Source organism: Cygnus olor, chromosome 11 (assembly GCF_009769625.2).
Source record: "Cygnus olor isolate bCygOlo1 chromosome 11, bCygOlo1.pri.v2, whole genome shotgun sequence".
NCBI classification, from domain to species: domain Eukaryota; kingdom Metazoa; phylum Chordata; class Aves; order Anseriformes; family Anatidae; genus Cygnus; species Cygnus olor.
In genome coordinates, this window is record NC_049179.1 from 8,712,464 (window position 1) to 8,734,176 (window position 21,713).

General features: G+C 39.8%; 1 protein-coding gene across 8 annotated transcripts in view; it reads left to right on the plus strand.

Moving 5' to 3' along the window:
* The window catches only part of HMG20A (high mobility group 20A), a 165,660-nt gene that overhangs the window by 3,910 nt on the left and 140,037 nt on the right, over nt 1-21,713 (plus strand). For 7 of the 8 annotated variants that reach the window (XR_005823477.1, XR_005823476.1, XR_005823479.1 and 4 more), the window contains exons 3-9: nt 626-727; nt 1,202-1,351; nt 12,988-13,080; nt 15,098-15,245; nt 16,595-16,810; nt 19,232-19,364; nt 19,714-19,745. Coding sequence is in view for 2 of the 8 variants with exons in the window: in XM_040570646.1 (XP_040426580.1) it covers nt 1,323-1,351; nt 12,988-13,080; nt 15,098-15,245; nt 16,595-16,810; nt 19,232-19,364; nt 19,714-19,745 (651 nt within the window). In the remaining 6 variants the exon portion in view is untranslated. The remainder of the gene's footprint in view (nt 1-625; nt 728-1,201; nt 1,352-12,987; nt 13,081-15,097; nt 15,246-16,594; nt 16,811-19,231; nt 19,365-19,713; nt 19,746-21,713) is intronic. The other variant, XM_040570647.1, reaches the window with a different exon arrangement.

Below are 21,713 nucleotides of genomic sequence, written 5' to 3' on the forward strand. Positions count from 1 at the left end.
TGCTCATTGTTTCTGTTGAAGTGTAAACTTTGCCGGTGCAAGATCAGCTAATGGCTACAGGACTGAAGATGTTTGTGCGCACTTGACTAGCAGTGTAGTTATCTAAGAACATGACACGGCAGGTTCTTTTCAGTCCTGACATCTAGTCTGTTACTGGCACAGGTCAGGTAACCACACGAGAATCTTCTTGTGGAGCAGATTTCTGGCTCAGGCTGCATTTATTGCAGTGAGCTTTAGCTGGTGTTGCACGTGACTCCTGCTACTGATGGAAGGAAATTGAGATAACTGATATTTGATTAAATACTCACGGTTTCAATATGTGGAAGGGTGACAAAATGCATTTCAACTGCTCTTCTGTTCAGTTTAATTAAGATAAAGTATACTTTCTGCAATTCAGATAAGATATGAAGAGTGATGGTAATAAGTATCCCTTGTTAGAAAAAATGAATCAGAATTTGTGGAATTAGTTCTCTATTTCCAGAGTCATGAGAAAAAATCATCTTTCATTAGTAGAATAAATGTTTAGCTTTAGATTGGAAAGAAGAAAACTGAAAATGTCAAGACAACTTATGAGATAATCCTCATTTTTTTTTCTGATACTTCCTCATGCTTCTGACTATTTTAGGGCCCTCGGTTACTGGAATCATTTCAAGTGTTCTTTGTTCCTGACACCACATGAATTTTAGGGGGAGAGAAACCGAATCTCAGGCTGCAGAGTTATAGAAATGTAAGTCACTAACTCTGGGCTGGGCTACTTGCACCCTTCTTCCTTGTGTCAGCTGCAGTGTCTGTTGGATCCTTTGCTGAGCCATTTTACCTGGCATAAACTAATTTGATAAATCAACTAAAAGCTATTCTGTTTGCTTAGCACATAAATCGTCTAATAAACAGAACTGCCAGTCCGAAGATGATGTGATTGAAGTAGCTAGTAGTTCAAGAGGCTCAGGCTACCCCTGAACTATAGCCTTTGGCAATGGAGAGCTGTTATTTGTTCCTTCTAGTGCTTGGCTTATTTTCATGTGGGCAGATAACAGCTGCTCTTGATGTGATCTGAAACTCTCCACAACCAGCTGCTAACAGATTGAGTTCAGCTGGCAATAATCTTTGGTGGCTGGGGGTGGCTTATTTAACTTAACGTGACTCTTCACCACTGGTAGAAGTGGGGGGTTCTGTAGGCATTCGTTAATTTTTTTTTTAACAGCTCTGGTGTTTGAGCCTTCTGAGTCCTTTCAACTTTGTCACCAAGACAGTGGAAGATCCCCAGCTTCCCTTCTTCCCTGCGGTGCTCCCGAAGGGAAGAGCTGTGGGGTAGGAGCAGCTCTATGAGGAGTCCAGAGATTGCCATAACCAGGTGAGAAAGGAGCAAGGCCTTCTGTTCCCAGCGGCAGCAAGCTACTGCTCTGGCTCAGTAGTCTTGTAGCCTATCCTTACATCTGATTTATAGCCAGATGTGCAGAGGTTCAGAAATGATATCTGAAAATAGTGTTAGTCGGATGTTCAACTCACACCACCATTTTATTTGGCCAGATTCCCGTTCTGCTTCATCAGTTCCAAGGAATGTATACTTTGTTGTGTGCTGTTATTAGGATTCTGTAAGTCTCCACTAACACTAAATGCTTCCACAAAGTGTGGAAGCAGAAGTCATGCTTCTTAAGCTCTGAGTACAGGAAAAAGGAAGGCAGAAAAAAGCTTGTGAATCATATTAGTTTGTGTTCCATGACTTTTTAAATGTCAGTCTGAAGTCGCAAATAGAGCCTGATTCATTCTGCTTTCTGAAATTTGATGTCTTTGAACAAAATGGCATCAATTTGAAACTTGTTGGCTTCTTAGAATGCAGTGACAATGTATCTGGCTTTGGCGTCTTCGAATCCTTGTGTAGTGGAGACGCCACTTCTTTTCAGATTTAAGCTCCTATTTTCATACAGATAATCCTCTTGTGAGGCTAGAAACGCAAACTTATCTCTTGCTTATATGCAGTGAAGAACTTGATGATGTTACAGTATCTTGTTCTTGGTCCCTCACTTTTCTGTCTCTAGTGTTGCAGAATTGTGAGCAGTTCATTATGCTGTGTCCTCCACTTGAAGGACAGAACATATTGAACAGGGGACTAATTAGTGGAGTGGCAAGCACAGCAGCCCTTAGTTTTTCAACTGAAGGAAAAAAAATATACTTAAAACTGCTCCTGACTTAAACCTACTTGAAATCTCTGAAAGTTGGATTCTATGTAGTGAGGCTAACATGTAACTCCTTTGTGAAATGGCAGTTCGCCATTGTTTTTTCACAATTTGTTGGAATGGTTTAAATTAGGATAAGTACTACTTGTACTCAGAGCTGAGAATAAATCTGAGCTTAATACGGAGCAAGAGGCAGTCTTTGGAGGGGCAGTGTAATGTTGGAAGTCCAGCTCTAGCTTCAGTAATTGGAGAGAAGATCCTAGAATCCCTATTAAGGTGCTCTCTGTGGATTTTTCTCGTTAATAGATGAATCAAATGAAAAATTTCCGTACTTGCAAGCTTTCTGTCTCTAGTCTGTTAATAGAAGAATTTTTTTTTTATTCTTCTGTCCTTCAAGCTTTGTCAGGACTGGGGGAGGTGTTGCCTGATACTCTTTATTCTTGTGGCCACTGTAAGATATTTTTTCAATTGCTTTTACATGCTGTTTTACATTCATCACTATCTCTGTCAGAGAACATCAGAGAACAAAGACCTTATTTCTCCAACTGTTTGTAGCCTTCCAAACAAAAAAAGCAATGAGGATGAGGTAGGGGGGTTGGACTCAATGATCTCAGAGGTCGCTTCCAACCCCTAGGATTTTGTGATTTGGTGATTGTAGACGTATGCCTTGCACATTAATGCTTTGCTGGGGGGATCTTACTTGGCAAAACTGGTTGGAATCTTTAGAATTTTTTTCTATGATTAGGAGGTATACATTTATTTATAAAATATGTGATTATCAGGTGAAGTTATTAACTGTTACTGAGAAGCATTTTAAATGGGACCAAAAACAAGTCAATGGTGATTGAAACAGGGATACTTGAGCAGAAGAAAATGTCAGTGGATAGTAGATGAAAGCTTCTGCTTCTTGCTAATTAACTGTTAGCTGTAAATGAAACACTTTGACTATCAAAAAAAACCCCACAATTTTTACAGGCAGACATTTTGGAAAGCCTTTCCTAATTTGATTACTTGGTATAGTTGTGGACTAAACCTGCAGGATTCTTCTTAGCAAGCTTACCATGGAGCACTGGAATGCTGTAAGCATATTTCTTCTCCAGCTATACATAGACGACCCTCTCTAGAGGTCAGCAAGCAGTTTCAGGGTGGGAATTAGCTGCTCTGGGGAACTGTTAGAGACCGGGGAAGCCAAATTTCCATTACGGCAACAAATGTTTAATCTCAGGAAGTCTAAGCTTAAATGCAATTGTTAGTTTTCATAGAAATTTAATGTTTTCTGCATTTAAAAAGTAAAGTTTAAAATGCAATGTCATGCTTTTTTTCTCTCTTTTGTTTGGGAGGTGTAGGGAGGAGCAAAATACAGCTGTGAAAGCTTTTTGAGAGTAGCTTTTTTTAAATGAAAAGGACAGTGCTGGTGACTAGAAAGACAGCTCTCTAACTGAAAAGCCTCTGAGCTAATGTTTAGGATTAAATGTGATAATGGATCTTCAGGTAATTTCTGTACGTACTTCTACCAGGCTGCAAAAGGTAACCAAGAGAAATAAGTTTCCTGAAGTTGTTGTACTGTGCCTGCACTTGTGTTGGAAAATATTTAGGTTCCACAAATCCAAAAAGACAGAGTATTGCCCAGTCTCTTGTTTTTCACCAGTTTGCCTTGTCTCAGTTTCTGATCAAGGCAAAGAACTTCTGTTTATTAGGTTATACTGAGGTGACATCATATGTTATATCCCTTGTGAAAATACAAATATTTTTCCATTTTCCCACTATTTAATGTTGTATAAGCCGGAGTGTTATTGACCTTTTGTCACGGATCTTTTCAGTAGGCTTCAGTTCTCATTTCTCCTTGCAATAAGAACTGCATAATGTGTCTTCCAGTCACACCATCACAGCTACCTCTGTCTGAAACTGAGTTAGGACTAATGGTTAGGTGGCATAAGCAAGATGAAGTGGTATACTAAGCAGCTTTTGAGATGCCAACAATAAAAGGGTTAAGGTTAGTAGCATCTTAAAGGCTGCTTTTGAAATTTGGTTGTGTTCTTAGCTCTTACAGATTTCCTATATGACCTCTAAACCAGCTACTCCTCTTTAGCCATATATAGGGATATTGGGATAGCATTTGTTTTAACTCAGAGGAACCATATTTACTTCAACATATATAGAAATGAAATCATCAAAAGGAAATGTAAAAGCAGTATAAATCTTTGCTGTTTGTTAAATACAGTAAATACTCGAAGTTGAATGCCAAATATCTTTCAGAACATTTATAACTAAACATGTATTTGAAATCTTTTCAAGCGTGAGTGCTTGAGACTTTGGCTGTGATACATAAGAGCTCCACCCTCTTGTCTGCTCAGTCTTCAGCCTATTTGAAAAGATCTATGTTCTCTTTTAGGACTAGCTCTATTGTGTATGTAGATCAACTGTACTTTTTCAGAGCTTGTGCATGTTTCCTGCCTGCAGTTCCTTATTTCTAGCACCTGAGAAGTAGCAGTGGAAGAGGAAAGTTGAAAGAGCAGTTTAAACTTACAGGTCTTACATCTGTCCCAGGTTCTTGTTTGTTCTTTGGCTTCAGGCTCTGGGTGGTGATGCCCTGTTCTTAGTCACTACTTTCCCCTGGCTTGTTTTGTCTTCTTGCACGTGATAGAAAATGATGGGCACAAAGAAAAGATTGCAGCATCAGTAAGACAGCTGGTAGGAGCTGTTAGCAACTGTTGTCAGAGCAATTTGTCCAGGCTGCTACGGGAAATGGCTTGGGGATCCAATGAAGTATTGCAAGTTGAAGTATCCTTCTACTCTCCTGAACCCAGACAAGGTTCTACCGTTTTCTTGATAGCTGCTTGAATCTTGTCTGTTCTGTGCTTGTTGTCCTTATTCCTTTTTCCATCTTAGTCTGTTTCTGAGATCTGTGCAATTCGAATCCTATGATGCCAGTGACATGATGTGTGGGAAATCATCCCAAATTGAAGGATCTGTTAGAAGAGCCTTGGCTGAAGAGATTTTGGTGTGTTTAATGCAAACTTTCTTTTCTGATGCATGTTTATCCATTACTGGAGAGCTTCAAGAACAGGTTAGAAACTGCAAGCTCCCCAATCAGTCTATCCCAGATATTCACTACTCTTGCTATTAGGATTTGCTAGTATCCATTTGGTTAATCTTTTAAAGGGAAAGAAATAGCAGATAAGAGCGTGAAAATATATCTGCTTTGCACAACTAAGGCTATTTAAATTTTGACTTATTTTAAATATTACAGGTTTTTGTTTGCTCACACTCATTCCTTGTATGTTGGAATAATGGAACGCAACAACAAGTGTAACATAAATGAGAGCAAAAGGAAGCTGATATGTCATTTTTCTCTAAAGATGGGTCCTGTCTGAAAACAAGCAGAATCAGTTGTCTGTTTTGTGTGAGAATCACTTATTCTTCCCACACTTCATTTCCTCTAACCTTTGTCCCTGTACCCATATCAGTGCATTTAAAATATCCAGTTCCATGCTGTCGTTGTTGCTCTTGAGGTCAGAGTAGATGCCTTTGTGTTGGGTCACGAAGCCTGTGGTGAGTCATTCTTTTAAGTGTATACTCAATCCCTTATTCAGTATATTCTCACATCCAAAGTATTCAACCCCATATTGTGTAAAATGGTCAGTAATGACTTGTTTTGTTGGGTATGTGCATGGGAAATTCCAATCCGTATTCCTCTGTGGCAGCAGCTAGTTTTTATTCTCAGAATTTAAGTGAGCTAGGAGTATATGCTGTACATGCCTGACAACTTTTGTGGTAAGGCTGAGAGAGGGCAGAAATGGTAAAATGGCTTTAAAACAGCTTTTCAATCACAGCGGGTGTTTCCGCTCTTGAATTATTTTATTTTCGAGTATCTAACTTATCACTTCACTGGTCAGTCACAATCAGGATCCTCTGACATTCAGAGTTATTTCTAGTTCATAAGGGTTTGGTATTTTAAATCATAATGGTATTCCAGCATGAAGTTATATTGTTTCTGCACTTGTGTGATGCTGGTAAAGGTTAGAGCTGAGCAAACACCATGAAAACCTTTGGAGTCTGTTCATTTACATTTTTTAATAAACTGCTTTGCTCACAGCACTTTCATGTTTGCATTCTCCAAACAGTGAAATAATTGAGTCTTACTGACATAAATGGAATTCAACTTTAATTTTGAAGAAAAGTAACTGTTCACTTGCTGAATGGGAAAGCTAACAATATCTGGTCAAGTCTTGGATGATTTTACAATCACCGTGGTTTCAGAGAAATGTCTGTGCTCAAGGCACGGTTTGAGTCCATTACATTGTTGTGTTATTTTGTTAATGGGCTATCTGTTTTGCCTTGTTAATGCAAAAGTAGCTATTGGAAAACTTGATGTCCAGTGAAAAGTGATCCTCAGATCCCAGAGATTTCCAAGGAACAGGTGAAGAGGTAGATTGCCTCCAGTAGCTGGGGGAACTCAGAGGTTTTTATGGACCAACCTCAGTCATCCCTGGTAGTGAGGTACTGGACTTGCCTTAGGTAGAGTGATGAATTAAATGAAAGAAATCTCAAGTTTTATTCCAATACTTATTTTTTGTGATCTGATTTGGATTTTTCTTGACCTATAGCGTGAGGATTAAATTAGTTCTGCAGATGTGTATGTACAGTGGCATTACTTTAAATGGCAGCTAACACTGTCACTAAGAAAGTTAATTCAGAAACATGAGCTACCCTCATCTTCAGACGCTTAATGCCTGCATTGAAGGGCTGGATGGCAAAGCCTCTCCACTCGTAACCTAGTCTGCAGTTACTCATTTAGCTGTGTAGGGGTGGGTAGAATGACTACTTGTACAGTCTTCTCCATATGGAGTTATTTTCCCTCAGGTGATCTAAAAAGCTTGTGTATTGCCAATGCAGAATTTCTTGTGTGTGTTTGAAGGGAGACAGTTCAGCCTGGATCTGTATTTGCTTTTGTCTGTGGAGTTGGGCATACATCTCTTGTCTGTGAATATAAATTGCAGAAAACAGAATATGGTGTATATGAGGTGACTTAAATATGCCCTATCATAATGCGATTTGTAAATAAAGGTAGAATATAGAACTGAACACCCGTGCTTTTTAAAAAGAAAATTTTGCAGATGTTTGGCAGGTGATACTAAAGCTTTAGTATTAATAGCTTTGGTAATGCTTGCCACAAAGAGCCGAGTAAACTAAGCATAAAACTAAGCTCTACATCTTCCCTTCCTTTCCTTAGACTGCTTGGAAATGAAATGGAGGTCTGGAATCTTTTCCTGCAAGTCTTTATTTTGGTCTTTGGTGGTTTTTATTTTTACTGGCAAGAAGTAAAAATAAAAGCAATTGGCTGTTCTCTTGTGTATATGCTTTCTGGTCTGACAGAGAAACCTTCGTCATGTTGGGTTTGACGTGTGATTTTCCTGAAGTCAAAGACCTTTTTCTAATGAGTTGCCTATAGGGGAAAAAGTCAAATCTGTCTCTTGCAGTTAAGGATGTTGGATAATATGCTTCTGCTCCAATTTGATGGAAGAAAATGCTGCTGTCAGGAGAGAATGTGAACTTTCTCTGACAGATCCGAAATCATTGTGGTTTTAATTGAAGATGTACTTGCTTTAGTTTTCTTTCTCATATTCTGACTACATGTAGACAGACAGAGAAAGTGATGATCCTATCGATTCATCTCTCAAAAAATTTTCTGGGTTTAAATTATTTACATTATGAAGTGCTTGGATTCTGATGCTTAGCTAAGGAGTACTGTGGTTCCTCTGTGATGTAGCAGAAGATACTTATCTGCTGTCCTCTGAAAGGTAAATTTTGGAGCTACTTGTTCTGGCAAAGAAAGACACGAGAGGTTAGGAACAGGAAGTATGGGAGGAAAAGCCTCCTCAGCAGCCATGTTTCTAAAACAGAGCTGTCAATGAGGTAATCAGAACTCGGGCAATGCTTTATACAGGCTGAGCATTGGGCTTGTGATGCTGACTTCATATTTAAATATGCTTAACTCTAATAAATGTGTCTTTATAACCTTACCTTTTAATTGAGTGACTAATTTAGTAATTCCCGATTCTTTTGCTTAAGAATCTGATATGCTGTAGTCACTGTAAAGGCAACATTGCTCGGGATTATTTTGACTATTTTTTTCAAGTGTTCAGGGCAATCCCAGGACCCCTCCCATGTGGCCTTGGGCTGAATAGGAAGTCAGTCTGCATCTGACAGTGACTGCATGGCCAGACGTGTGCAGGCACTGTAGAGTCCAGCCTCACTTCACATATGTTGTGCATCGCTTGACACCAGCAAAGCAAGTTACACTTTGTTGAAGCAATGACTATTTTGGAGAGTGCACAGTAATTGCTTTGTTTTGGGTCTGGAACAGGCTGTTTCTTCATTTGGGTTGTGCCAAGATCCAGCAGCGCCCAGTGTTCGAGAAGAAGGGCTGTTTGTAGTTCACGTAGCTGTAACAGTCTGGCTGTGAACGTGTTCAGCTCTGACTCCGATCTCCTTTGAAAAATAAAAATGCAAGTGTGCTATATCAAGATGGTCTGCTGCTTGAGTGGAATGGCCTGATTCTCTGAAGGGAAAGTTCTCTGTGACAAATGTTACCCTTTGTTGCACGTGTAGAAGGCTTAAAAAAAGTTTGTCTGGGGTGATGCAGAATCTAGAACCTGCACGTGTAGGTGTGCTGCCCTGTAACAGCACTGTGAACACTGCAACCATAGTAATGATGTTGCAGACGTGTCAGTCATTTTGTCTAGCCCATGTTAGAGATTTGTTCTAAACAGGTGATTTAACAATTACCTTCTTCTAACTTTTCCTTCCTATTACATGGATGTTACTAGAGATTAGATTGTATGGTAGCTTTGTCTACTCAAAATATAACTGACAGCCACTTCATCTTTTTCTATTAGAAGAACATTGCTATTACATGACATGGCCTACAAAACGTAACGTGAAAAAAGATCAAGAAAACTTCTGGTTTTTCAGCTGATTCCCTGCTGTGTATAGGAGCACTTCAGTCTTTATGCTGTGCAAGTTTTTTTGATTTCTCCAGTAATGTTTGTCAAACCGTGTTTGTACACTGTAGTATTTATGAAGTGAAGTGGCCATCCAGGCAGGAAACTTAAATTGGAAGTTAGAGTACTGTTGTGTAGTGTTTCTGGACCACAAAGCCTTTGTTTCTCCTGAGAGATAAGAGAAGGAAGGGGTAGGAAAAAGGTAAAACCAAGCTGGTTTTGGTGGATTAGGATAACGTACAACCTTTTTTAGGCTCATAGGGGTCTAATGTTCAGATAAGTGGCTGACAGATCTTTGGAAATCTTAGCAATGTTTGAACATTGGGAGCATGGAATGGTCCCGACTAGGATTTTTCTTGGTGTTCCATCTGGGATTTTGCACACACAATGTGGAGCTTCAGTTTGTACTCGATTTCTTTGCTTTTGTGTTTTATCCTTTTAAAATGTGGGTTGGTAATGCACCCCAAACCAAGCATACAAAAAGCTCTTCCAGCCTCCAGATCAGGTTATTGTTACTGTTCTGCAGTTGATCACTGTTATGCTGGGTGTAGGAAATAGAAGAGAAAAACCCCTAAATCTTATGTTCCTATGGAGCCTGCATTTGGAGGAAAGTCAGTGCAAAGGAGAGCCTGGAGTGTTTGGACCTCAGGCAAAGTCAGGAAAATGTATTGCTGATTGTTAGCCCTAGTGCAACAGGAGGTTTGTGCTTGCTGCTGGTATTCCAGGAACATTGTTGCTGGCTGAAAAATACCGTGTTTCAAATGGGAGCACAACTGCTGTAGAAACTCCAGGTGGTGGTAAGATGGAGCATTGCAGTCTTGGTTTGGGTGTCCCACCCTGCATAAGTTGTAAAGAAATACAGTTGAGTACATGCCAGACCCTTCCAGGTTGATCTATCCCAGAGTAAATCACTGTTCTGCAAGCACTTTATCCAAGACAATTGTAAATGAATCTGACTTGTAGTCCTACTTAGCTGGTTGCTTCCTTGAGCCATCACGAGTAGTAGTGTAGCAATGCAGTAAGCTCAGAGCTGCTCTGGTTTGAATTGATTGGTTTTGTTTGGAGATGGTGCTTGCTCGCACCGAATCGGAATGCTTGTAGGGATTTGGAATTTATATCAGTTTCACAGTTTTATGTCTGCATTCAGCACAATTCTAGTTTGGACTTTGCAGCTGTCCTTTTCAAGTCCTGTGAATTCTGCAGAAGCTCAGGTTGAAGAAATAGGAATTCCTTTCTTTTCCTCAGGCTGTTGTTTTGCCCATTTTGTTACATCCCTGAAATGAACATTTAGCTCTACAGTAGCATTGAAACTAGCTGATAGTGCCTTTGGAGCAAAGGCCTGGAATACTGCAAGTACAAGAAATGACTGAGAGACTTGTGTAGGCTGCCATCAGTTCTCAGTCAGCTTTTGGGGAGCTGTCTTGTTTTCTTGCTTCCTGGAACAGATCAGAAGCCATTATAAATTCACTGCTGTTATTGATTTCTTTAGGACTTGGCTCAGAATTAACTTTAAGAGTTCGTAGCTAAAGCATATGGGTTAAATAATAAATAAAGAAATTAAAGAATGAAGCGTGTGTTCTCCCAGCTTCCTGTGTTTGTGTTCTGTTTATATGTTGTTAAGGTTGATGTCCGGGTGCCTCCCCGCAGTTAGAAAGCAAGCTGAGATTGCTGCTGACTAGGTCCAGATGTGCACAGACATGGGGACCTGGTGGGAAGGTCACAGTGGGCATCAGGGACAGGAGCGCTTGGTAAGGAACAGTGTGCTCAGAATCAGGGTGTCTCTGCTCTTTAAGGCAATGTGGGAGTGCTGAGTGCCACCAGATTGATTTAGTGATGTTGAGAAGAGGTCCGTCCTTGGCTGCTGGAGGTGCCTGAACAACAAAGAAAGCTTTTTTTCAGACATGCGTAAAGCTTTTCATAAGCATTTTAAAACACGTTACCAAGGCTTTAGTCTTATTGTTTAAGCTTCCTTTTTTTTTTTTTTTTTGGTAAAAGATTAATTTAGAATTTTTGGCTGCCAAAACTGGAAGGGATTGTGTAACATAAAGCAAAAGTTGATTGCTCTCTTGATAACTGCATGAAGTGATTTACATTGTGTATTTAGTAGCTGTGCCTAAACTGCTTTTGGGGCATCAGAAGAGTTCATTCTTCAAATCATTTGAATTATCATTTTTTTCTTGTAATACCTGAAGCCCCAACCCTCAGTTAGATTCTTCTGTACATGTGAGGTATGGTTTGCTTATCCTTCTTTAATAGTGAAAATTCTGTGTCCTCAACCAGTGCACCTAGCCCCCCTTTCCTAAAAGCTTTGTATTTGAGAGTTTTCAGTCAGTTTTCCTGCTTTTTATGTCAGAGATGCTAGTGTTTGCAAGGAAGTGTAATGTGGAGTTCCAGTTCAGAAAACTGCAGATGTATCGCAGTGGGGACATCTGGAGGTCATCCGAGTTCAGCCTCCCACTCAGGCAGGGCTATTTCCAACGCTAGTTCAAGTGAGTTGCAGCTTTGTATAACAGCATGTAAACTCTGCAGGGATATACTACTCTGCTACCACCCCTCTGGTAACCTGCTCAGGTGCTGGGCTGCTCTCATGGTGATTTTTTTTCTAGTGTCCAATCTGAACTTGCAAAGCCGCTGCCCATCCTGAGAGCTTGGTTTTGTTACCTATGGTGCTTTCTTGCACTTTGCTCCTTCATGTACAGGATGGGTGGTCTTGTTTGGAAACTGAAATGTGCTTTCTGGTGGAAATTAGACACAATGAGTGTTTCACAGAGACCTTCGATTGATCTCCTGCTGTGAGCATTAACTGAGCATTTGCTTAACTGAGCAAATTGGAGATTTACCAGAGATTTGTTTGTGAGCTAATATCTGTAGTAGCTTATGAAGGTGTAGAGCTGCTGCTAAAGGCAGCAGCCTGTTTTCACTGAGGCAGGAAATGAATAGAGCAGAGCTCACAATCTCAGGAAAAAAAATGGAGATTTATTATTGATGAAGGAAATTGTTCTCTCGGCAATTTAAATAGTCTGATTTTGCTGGAGACTGGTTGCTTTGTTGGCACTCAAGGCCAGTATTACGCTCCACTTCCCTGATAACAAACTGTGTGTATCGTCGCATTTTAAGTTATCTTTATTTCCAAACCCTCATCTGGGATGAGGTGAGCTTAAAAGGTATATCTTGATCCTAGAATTCCCCCAGCAGACAACTAAGCACCTGGGTACCACATCTCTTGCGGGACGTAGGACTACAGTGTAGGCTTTGCTCGGGTTCGGGCATCCACACAGTGAGGCCATGCCCATGGTGCTGTAACCCCAGAACTGGCGCTGCTTAGCATTACACAAAGCTGAGACGTCCTCGGCCCTTTGGAGGAAGGGCCGATGTATGATTATGCTCTCTGTTCCTGAGAAAAGCCTTTTGAGTCCTTTGGCCAATTTTGACCAAATATAGGAGAAGAGTTGTGTGGTAAGGATACACAGTCTTAGGTTCAACTGGAAGGTGGATCGGAAGAGTGGGATCTATGTACTTGTGTGCTGAGTATGATGAATGAAAATTTACCTTAAGGGGTAATACAGTGCCACAGTGGGATTTCTAGTGACAGTGTGATGTTGGCACAGGGCTCAGTAACAGGCAAGTTCTGATCATCATTTACAATCTTTCTTCTGTCCTTAAGCATGGCTGCTGGCAGGATCTGGTCAACTAGTTATGGCTGGTCAATTTTTCTAGGGGGTAAAAAAGTCTGTGGTACATTGTGACATTTAAGCAGAAGCATTGCTGAAGGGAAACAATGAGAACTTAACTTCTTTTTTTTTAACCAGAGGTATGGAGAACTTGGTGGCTGGCTCCACCCTTCCTCCACTTTTTGCAGATGAAGATGGATCTAAGGAAGGTAGTGATATTACTGTGACTGGGTAAGTGACTCCTTTTTTTTTAACATTCAGCTGTCGCTAGATTTGCCAGGGAAGCTGTTTCAGTGGGAAGAGGGTATCCCAAGCCATTTAAACAAAACCCAACAAAGATAAATCCTGCAACACTCCTTTGGCCTTGATAGACCATCACGTCTCCATGTATAGTAGAAAACAGAACTCTTCTGAACTGATGGAAACAATCACAACATTTTCGTTAACATCCCTTTTATCTTGAAAAGTTTGCTTCCCTAGGATTTTATTTTTTGAGAGATTTATGAGGCCTGTTGGAGGGTGGGGAAGGGCTGTGATTTCTCGTAATGATATTCATCAGTTATTCATCACTGATCTCTGGCACTCACTGAGAAAGTGATGTCTTTGCTTTTTGTCAGACTAACTCTGCTTTTACAGACTGAAACAACAGCCTCTCTTAAAATCACAATGACAAAAGTAGTAGTCCTCTAGGAATACATGGGATTCTTGTTCTGTGTTGATATGTGAAGCTTCTGTTTTGTAAAGCACCAGGCAATAAAGTTCAGACTTTGCAGACAGGTAAAGCCCTGTAAAAATAGATATGGAGACACTTGCTTCAAATTTGGTTTTATTTATTTGGGACTTCAGACCTGCTGGTGCCAAATGAAGTTACATGTTCAAAGTAGGTTTGTGTTTAAGAGGTATTAGTGTATTGAATGAGCTTTCATGTTCCATTGCAACTGGCTACACATCCATTGAAGTTCCTTACACATGTGGTTGGAAAAGATTCCCTGCTAAGGAGTGACAGGAAAGCTGAAATGTTCCTCAAATCATAACAGTGATTCCGAGGAACTCCATTGTTCCATTTTCTCTTTGACACCTACTGAATGTTATTAGAGGAGTGTGTATTAGTTCTTATTACTAACAATTCGAGAGGCAAGAAGGGAAAAAAAACCAATCTGATATCTGAAAGCCAGGCATGGATCTCTACAGCCCTTGTTTCTTTACTGGTAATTATGCCCTGATTGCTGATAATAGTAATGAAAATACAGTGTTCTTTAGTTAAAGGTGAATTTTCCTGTAGGCAATCAGCTAATAATTTGTATTAAATATCTCAATTTTCAAGAGCTGTATTCTACATTTTATTGCGGGAACACTTTTTTTATATATTTAATGTTGGCATGTATGTGAGCAGCTGTAGAGCTGAATAAATGGACAAAGTAGACTTGATGCATATGCTACTGTTACAGTAATTTTCAGGAATGTAACAAGGCAAGGTCAAGTAACCTCCAAGCCTAGCTTAATAAAGAATTAGAATCTGAGAGGAGTCCCAGAGTCTTACATGAATTTGCCCACTGAGCACAGTGGTAAGAATAACTCTGGGGTTGATGCCCCCAAAATATATGCTCGTCTTTATGTACCTGCCTTCATAACCTACTTTTTATTTGTCACTGTTTTTGTTTTTCTGGCCTCCAGGCAGCTTGTCCTTTCTTAGAGTATGGTCAACTGATACAGTTCTTGCAGCAGAATTAACAGTGGCCGTTCAGGAACCTCTTGGGATCTAGGCATGTTTGTGCTTTCAATATCTACATGTATCAACAGGAAATTATGTTGAATGAGATTTAATCTCTGAAGTGTGTTTGTGGGGAAAATACACTAAATGCAATGAGAAAGGTGTATATATTGTTGAAGTTGAAATGTTTTATTTCAAAGATATTTTACTTTTTTTTAAGGAGTAGATTCATGCTTTCTGATTTCTGATTCAAACAGATTTGATTGACAGTTTGTATAATCAAAAGCTTCACTAAAAATGAGACTAAGTAACACTAAAAATCAAGCTGGCTTTCATAGTAACTGTGGTAGCTATAGCAGTTGCTTGGATGGAACAGCCAGTTCTTCTGAAGTGACTTTTTCAAAATCTTTTTCTTTTCTTGATAGTGTCAGAACTGAATATATTTGCAATGTTTTTTCATGTTTTGGAAGTTTAGGGAGGAAGTGATTTAGCAATATGATGATTAATTTTTTCTTCTGCTATTATGTGCTTTTTCAGAGTAGCTCATTCTGAGAGTTCATTCACTGGTGGAGCTTCACAGTCTGTGAATAACCCAGATTTGGTGGAGGATTTGTCACAGGTTCAGCAGCTGCAAAATGAGTCTTCTAATACTGCTGAAAACACTGAGCAGAAACCTGAGGAGGAGGTGAGCTAAAATAATGGTGATTTGTCAATGAAGCAAAAGCATGGAGTTCGGTCATTACAGTTTAACTACCCAGATTGTTTTGGATAAGATCACAACTTTTCATCCATATGCCATTTTTCATCTTTTGATTCTCCCTAGTTATTTTACCAGTGTTGCACAACTGTTTGCCATGGCAAGCTAGCAGTCATGCTGTGCAGAGATGATCTCTGTCTCTAGCTTAGCTAGTAGGGTCCCCAGACTGGTACTGCCTCTACTTTTCTGGAGGACTGAATGTTCCATGGCCACAATTTATTTTCTCTCTTGTGAGGTGGGAAAGCAAGACCACTGCACTGTTCTGGGAGTAGCTGATGTCTTTGAAAGTGTTATACTTACTCTTTAGGCTGCAGCTTGTGTACTATCCCACACTGATTTTTGGTGACTAAATCATGAAGGAACTGAAGCTTGACATTAAAGTGATTTAGGTATTTTGATAGATGCATTTGATTTTCCTCCTTGTAGTTTGTCCTCAGCTCTGAGGTCCTTGTTTAAGGAAGCAGTAAAATCCTAGAAAGGGAACTAAAACTAACATGATTTCAGGAACATGTTGATTTGGGGAGAGATTAGAAATACCAGAATAGTTGTGTGTACACACTGTAAGAAAATAGTGTTGTCGAGAGATTACTGTAGTAACGTGAAACCAGGAGGATGAGTGATAGTTACGTGATTCTTTTGAGCTCTGTGCCACAGGCAAATCTTACAATGTTCCCTTTGAAGTTTGTTCATCTCTTTATTGGAGACAATTTGTGGAAAAGAAAGCCTATAGAATAAGCTAGAATACAAAAGCATATCTGCTATTCTGTCACCCACGTTTTGGTCATGCAATGCACAAAGGCAAAGGATTTGGAAGGTGCAAAATAGCTAGGTAGTTAAAAATTGCTAGCTCATTTGCGAACTCTTCAAGTATGATATTGAAGCAAACGCATTGGGAAAGCAGGGGGGAGGGAGCTGTGAGCTAGAATAAAAAATAAATTACTTGCACTTGTTCTAGTTAGGGTGATAGTTGCGTGAGCTATCGCTCCTCATGGCTTTACAGTCCGAAGTTGATGCAGAAGTTTACTGTATTGCCCCACTGGACCGGGAGTGATACTGCAAACAGCTTTTTACAATGAGGCTTCTTGTTGGGCTTTGCTTACGAGAAAATCAGAATTGCTCTAAGGTAAGGTTTGAAGCTTACTGAAGGACACCCATGGCAAGGATACATTACAGCAATATAGTCCTGATGAAAATGTTTGAGAAATGAATATTTATTTCTTCCATTGGTGGTAATTTTTTACCTTCAATCTGAATTTTCTTCTGTTTTCATTTTGCAGCAGCAAAGAACTAAACGAGGAGGCTGGGCCAAAGGGAGAAAGAGGAAGAAACCTCTTAGGGACAGCAATGCCCCCAAATCCCCCCTCACAGGGTATGTGAGATTCATGAATGAGCGTAGGGAGCAGCTTCGAGCGAAGAGGCCTGAAGTCCCTTTCCCAGAGATCACCAGGATGCTGGGCAATGAATGGAGTAAACTGCCTCCTGAGGAGAAACGGGTACCATTAAACTCCCTTTTCCTTGTTGGAATATGCTTATTGTTAAATGGGAATATTGCTGTTTAGTGAGGAAGTCATTGGCTTTTGATTAAAGTTGTGTTTAGGAATATGCTTCAAAATAAGGGACACGTGCCCTCCAGAGTTCAAATAATGAACCCTGGTAGGGCCATAGTGTCTCATGCAGGTTTGGTGATTTGAGGAGAACTGTGTCCTTGAGACAGTAGAAGAATATATCCAGTACAGTGGTGAGTGCTCTGAGACATTCCATGGCTTATGCAATCCATCCCAATGAACTTTTGTTGTAGCTAACTCAGGTACAGCTGAGGCCTACCAGCTTCCAAGGCCAAAAGCCATCGAAAAGCTGGGGCAGGCATTTATTTACTGTGGCTGAGGAGAATTTGGCAAGATTTTCAGAGCTACTAGAAGGATCTTGCAGTTCTGCTAATCTTAAACTTGTCAATGTAGATGAACATCTGATGTCTTAGGGTCAGCCAAAGAGGCCTGAAAGGACGGGTAACTGAAAGAGTCTAAAAGTATATTAATTTTGGCTATGATTTGAAGTGCTGGTAGTCTTAGAAAAAATAATGGTGGGAGTTGCATGTTCTAGCTTCTATATGCATTACCTCAGGAAAAAGCTTTTTTTCCACCTTTCAGTCAAAATATGGTGGTCTTCTGCACCATTTGATGTGTGAACAAAGACAAACCTAATGTTGGGTCTGGTCATATAACTGATTCTAGAGTGCACCCTATTTCTGCTAATGAGTATTTTACCATCTACGCATTGTTTCCAGTTGGAGATATGGATCAACCCCAAATTCCTGTTGAAGCTGAGCGAGCTTGTTTTTGGTTAGCTAATAACTAGGAAGTCATTCTCCTAAAGTGAGCAGCAGAGTTCATAGTATACCACTGCTGTACAGGTTAGTGTCCCATAATCCACATGAAAAGCCTGCGTGACATTCTTCTGTGGCTGGTTGCCAGTGGTTAGCAAACTAGCTGTCTGCTATGTGAAAATTGAAGAGAAGGTCTCGCTTTTTTGTGTTCCACCCCTGTAGTCTTGCTACTTGCCTTTGTCTTTGTCTAGCATAAGGATAAGCTGATAGGACTGAACTAACCAAATAGTGAGACTCTTTAAAACAAAAACAAAAAAACAAAAACACCCCACCCATTACATTATAGTTGTAAAGCAAGCACCCTAATAATCAGTTCTCTTTTTTTATCGCCTTCTCTGAGGAAATATGTAATGAGGTGTGTAGATCTGCACTAGAAAACCTATGATACCTATTTACAGGTATTACAGCAGAACTTACTGACCCAAAACAATCCATTCAAAAGATAAGCCAGAGGGAAAACTTGTTAACTCGGTTACTGTGCTCTTTCAGCAGCACATTGCTGGAGATGGAAGAGAGGAATTAATGTCATATGGAAGAATGCAGTGTCCAAAAGCGATGGTAGCCCAGCATCAGCAAATTTACACCCCTATCCAGGACATCAACAGTGACCTCAGCAGGGTCAAGATGATATTCCAAATGCATGGGATATGTAATCATTAACTATATTGCCCTGATGATTTCATGAAAGTACAAGTCATACTAGATGACTGAGTTTGACTCTGATTGAATAATTCCATTGAATTTTAAACTCCTATGGGTATGGAGGGTGGAACTGGGAAACAGCTTTTTCTTGGAAAGATCACAGTAATAAGCATTGTGACCACTCCTTAAATGGTATTCCGTTCATTAAGGTACCCTAAATAATTCTTCAGTTTAGCTCCTTCTGTTGTGCAGGTGTTTAATATCTGCAGGCTAGAAAAGAAATAATCTTTTAACATGAATGCAGGTAGCTTAAATTGATAGATCTTCCAGGTTCTTTTGGCCTTTAAGCTGTACTTTGCTGATAGCCATAATGTTTTGTTCTCCACTCAGATGAGGGTTGAAGTGTGAGGTTGTAGGAAGGTAGTGCTTTTTGTCTGGGGGGAGTGAAAACAAGGGTACTGGAACATCAGTGTTACACATCTGAACCTTAAATCATGATCTGTTAATAAGACATTCTTGTTTGGTAGCATTTAGTCCTGGCCACAGAAAGGCGATTCTTAAGCATTTGGTCTATAATATTGAGGTCTGTAATTCAGTTGAATTGAGTAGCCTAATAGAAGATTGTCTCTAGGTTTAACAAAAAAGTTAATAGAATAGTGATCTGGATTAAAAAAAAAAAAAAAAAAAAAACACAAAAACCAAACACCAGAGTACAGTAATTTTATCCAGAAATTTTAGCTCTTTGCATGTCACACACATTCTCATTGTTTCCTCGCTCCTTTCCTGTTTGCATAGGTGAAATGGATCAGCACTTCCTTTGATGAGTTTTTCTTCCCTTCCTCTGGAAGGGAAGGGAACTCCCTGAAACTCTTGGACTTTTTTGTTTCAGCGATACCTTGATGAAGCAGATAGAGATAAGGAGCGTTATATGCGGGAACTGGAGCAGTATCAGAAGACTGAAGCCTACAAAGTCTTCAGCAGAAAAGCGCAGGACAGACAAAAAGGCAAATCACACCGACAAGGTATTGAACAAGACATTAATGTCTTCCTAGCTAGAAGAGAAGATTTCTAGCTAGACATGTAATCAGACACTCACTTTAAAAGCCTTTGTTTAAAAAGTTAATGCATTTTTTCTATGGTATCAGCTGTATCTAAAGTGATAAGATTTACGTGGATTTAACTGTATCTAGATTGTATTGGAGGACATGTATTAAAAGTGTCCAAATTAGACACAAGTTCTATGTGACTCCTTTGGAAAGGTGCACAAGTTTCCTGTCTACAACTGTTTGTTCTGTAACTGCTTTGATTTTTTGGATCTTGTTTTCTCAAATCTTGTGTATTCTTGGGGATTTCCTGTTTTTTCTTTTTCAGATGGAGCAAGACAGCCAGTCCATGATCACGAGGTAAACCTCCTTATCCTGTACATTAGTGTCTGGTGTGTTACAGGCTAAACTTACAAAATTTTTACTACAGGATTTTTCAAAGCAGAGAAGGCTCTAACTATCCCTACATTTTTAATTTGTTTGATATTAAACTCTGAGGTAAAACTTAAAAATAGCTTGAGACCTAGATAAAGCTTCCAGGTTAACACCTATAGGTGGTTGTTTTGAGGTACTGATTTTCTGCAACAATGAGAATGTGGCTTCCTTGAGGAGAAAATAGAATCATAGAATATCCCGAGTTGGAAGGGACCCATAAGGATCATCAAGTCCAACTCCTGGCACTGCACAGGTCTGCCCAAAAGTTTAGACCATGTGACTAAGTGCACAGTCCAATCTCTTCTTAAGTTCAGACAGGCTTGGTGCAGTGACTACTTCACTGGGGAGCCTGTTCCAGTGTGCGACCACCCTTTCGGTGAAGAACCTCTTCCTGATGTCCAGCCTAAACTTCCCCTGCCTCAGCTTCACACCGTTCCCGCGGGTCCTGTCACTGGTGATAAGGGAGAATAGGTCACCTGCCTCTCCACCTCCCCTCGCGAGGAAGTTGTAGACTGATAAATAGATAAAGACTATAGATATAGACTGATAAATAGATAAAGTAGCCAAATCATTGGGGCATCTCTGGCTTAAACTTCCTTTCCACTTTGCATATGTAAATACTGGAAGAGTAACAAATGTCTGGAGAAAAGGTGTCTACGCTTTAGTTGATGAAAACTATCACAAACCTTGTGCATCCTGCCTGACTATTGTTTTTCTCCACCTGAAGTGCTTAAACTTTCTCTTTAGTTCTATTACCTGGGGCCTCAGAAGTTCTTCCATGGTTATCAATAAATTACAAATGATGCCAGTGAAAAATCCTGTTTATACACAGCCTCTTCGCTTGTAAGCAACAGGCTGTTCTGAAAGATCTGTTCCTTTTTGAGTTTTTTTGCCTTGGGAAAGCAATCGAGTTGCTCTTTAATGTGTTTGTTAAGATAATGACATGGATGCACATTGCTGAGAGGTCTTGTCTAATTCCAGGAAAACAAGTTTCACTTCCAGGAAAATGCCTTGGTAGCATATTCATCCTGTGCCTTTTATTAACCCATAAAGGCAGCACTTGCAGTACGTTTAATACCTAGAAGTGCAGGATCCCCAGGTTTTCTGATTGTATAGTGCTTGAATCAAAGTTCATCTTGAATTGTACAAAGACAGATTGCTGGAAGCTTCAAGCTCTAGGTTCATGTTATGCTATGTAAACTTTAAATTATACAGGTGACAAACTACAAAATCATGGAGTCTTACCTATCATCTTCCTAAATTCAAGCTATTGTGGCTTGAAATTTTACACTTGATAAATGAAGTTAAAAAGGAGACCCTAAATAACCTGTGGAGCTCTTAAGCTTTATCAGGTAGTTACTAGATAGTTGAGCTAGGAACATATAAGGCAGGCATTCTCTTATGAAAGCCTGCTTCTTTGACTGCTTAGCTTTTTTCACCTTTGATACAGTTCCACATGCTTATCACCTGATATGCTTTCCCATCTTTTCTGCAAGGTTAAGTATTACAGTCCTCCACAGGCAAGGAACAAGGAAAAAGTTTAGATTGCTTTTAGAAGTATGCACTCAAGTCATTACTGGAAGCAAGACTAAAGCATCTTGTCTTACTGCTTTCTTATCTGCATTGGCTATTATCATTGTGTCTCTGATTAGTAGATACAATGTGATGAAATAATTTCTTTTATTCTCTCAAGAAATAAAAGTCAAGGAAACCTTTCCTCCTCCCCTTGCTCCACTCAGGTGTTCATGATCTGGTTTCTGTGAATCACTGTTGAACTTGTAAATATTGTCTACAGAGATGACCTCCAGAAAGAATTGCAATGAACAATTCAAATAAGTAATATTAATTACAATAAAAGCAACAAAAGGGTGAGGCTTGGAAAGGCAAGAGGAA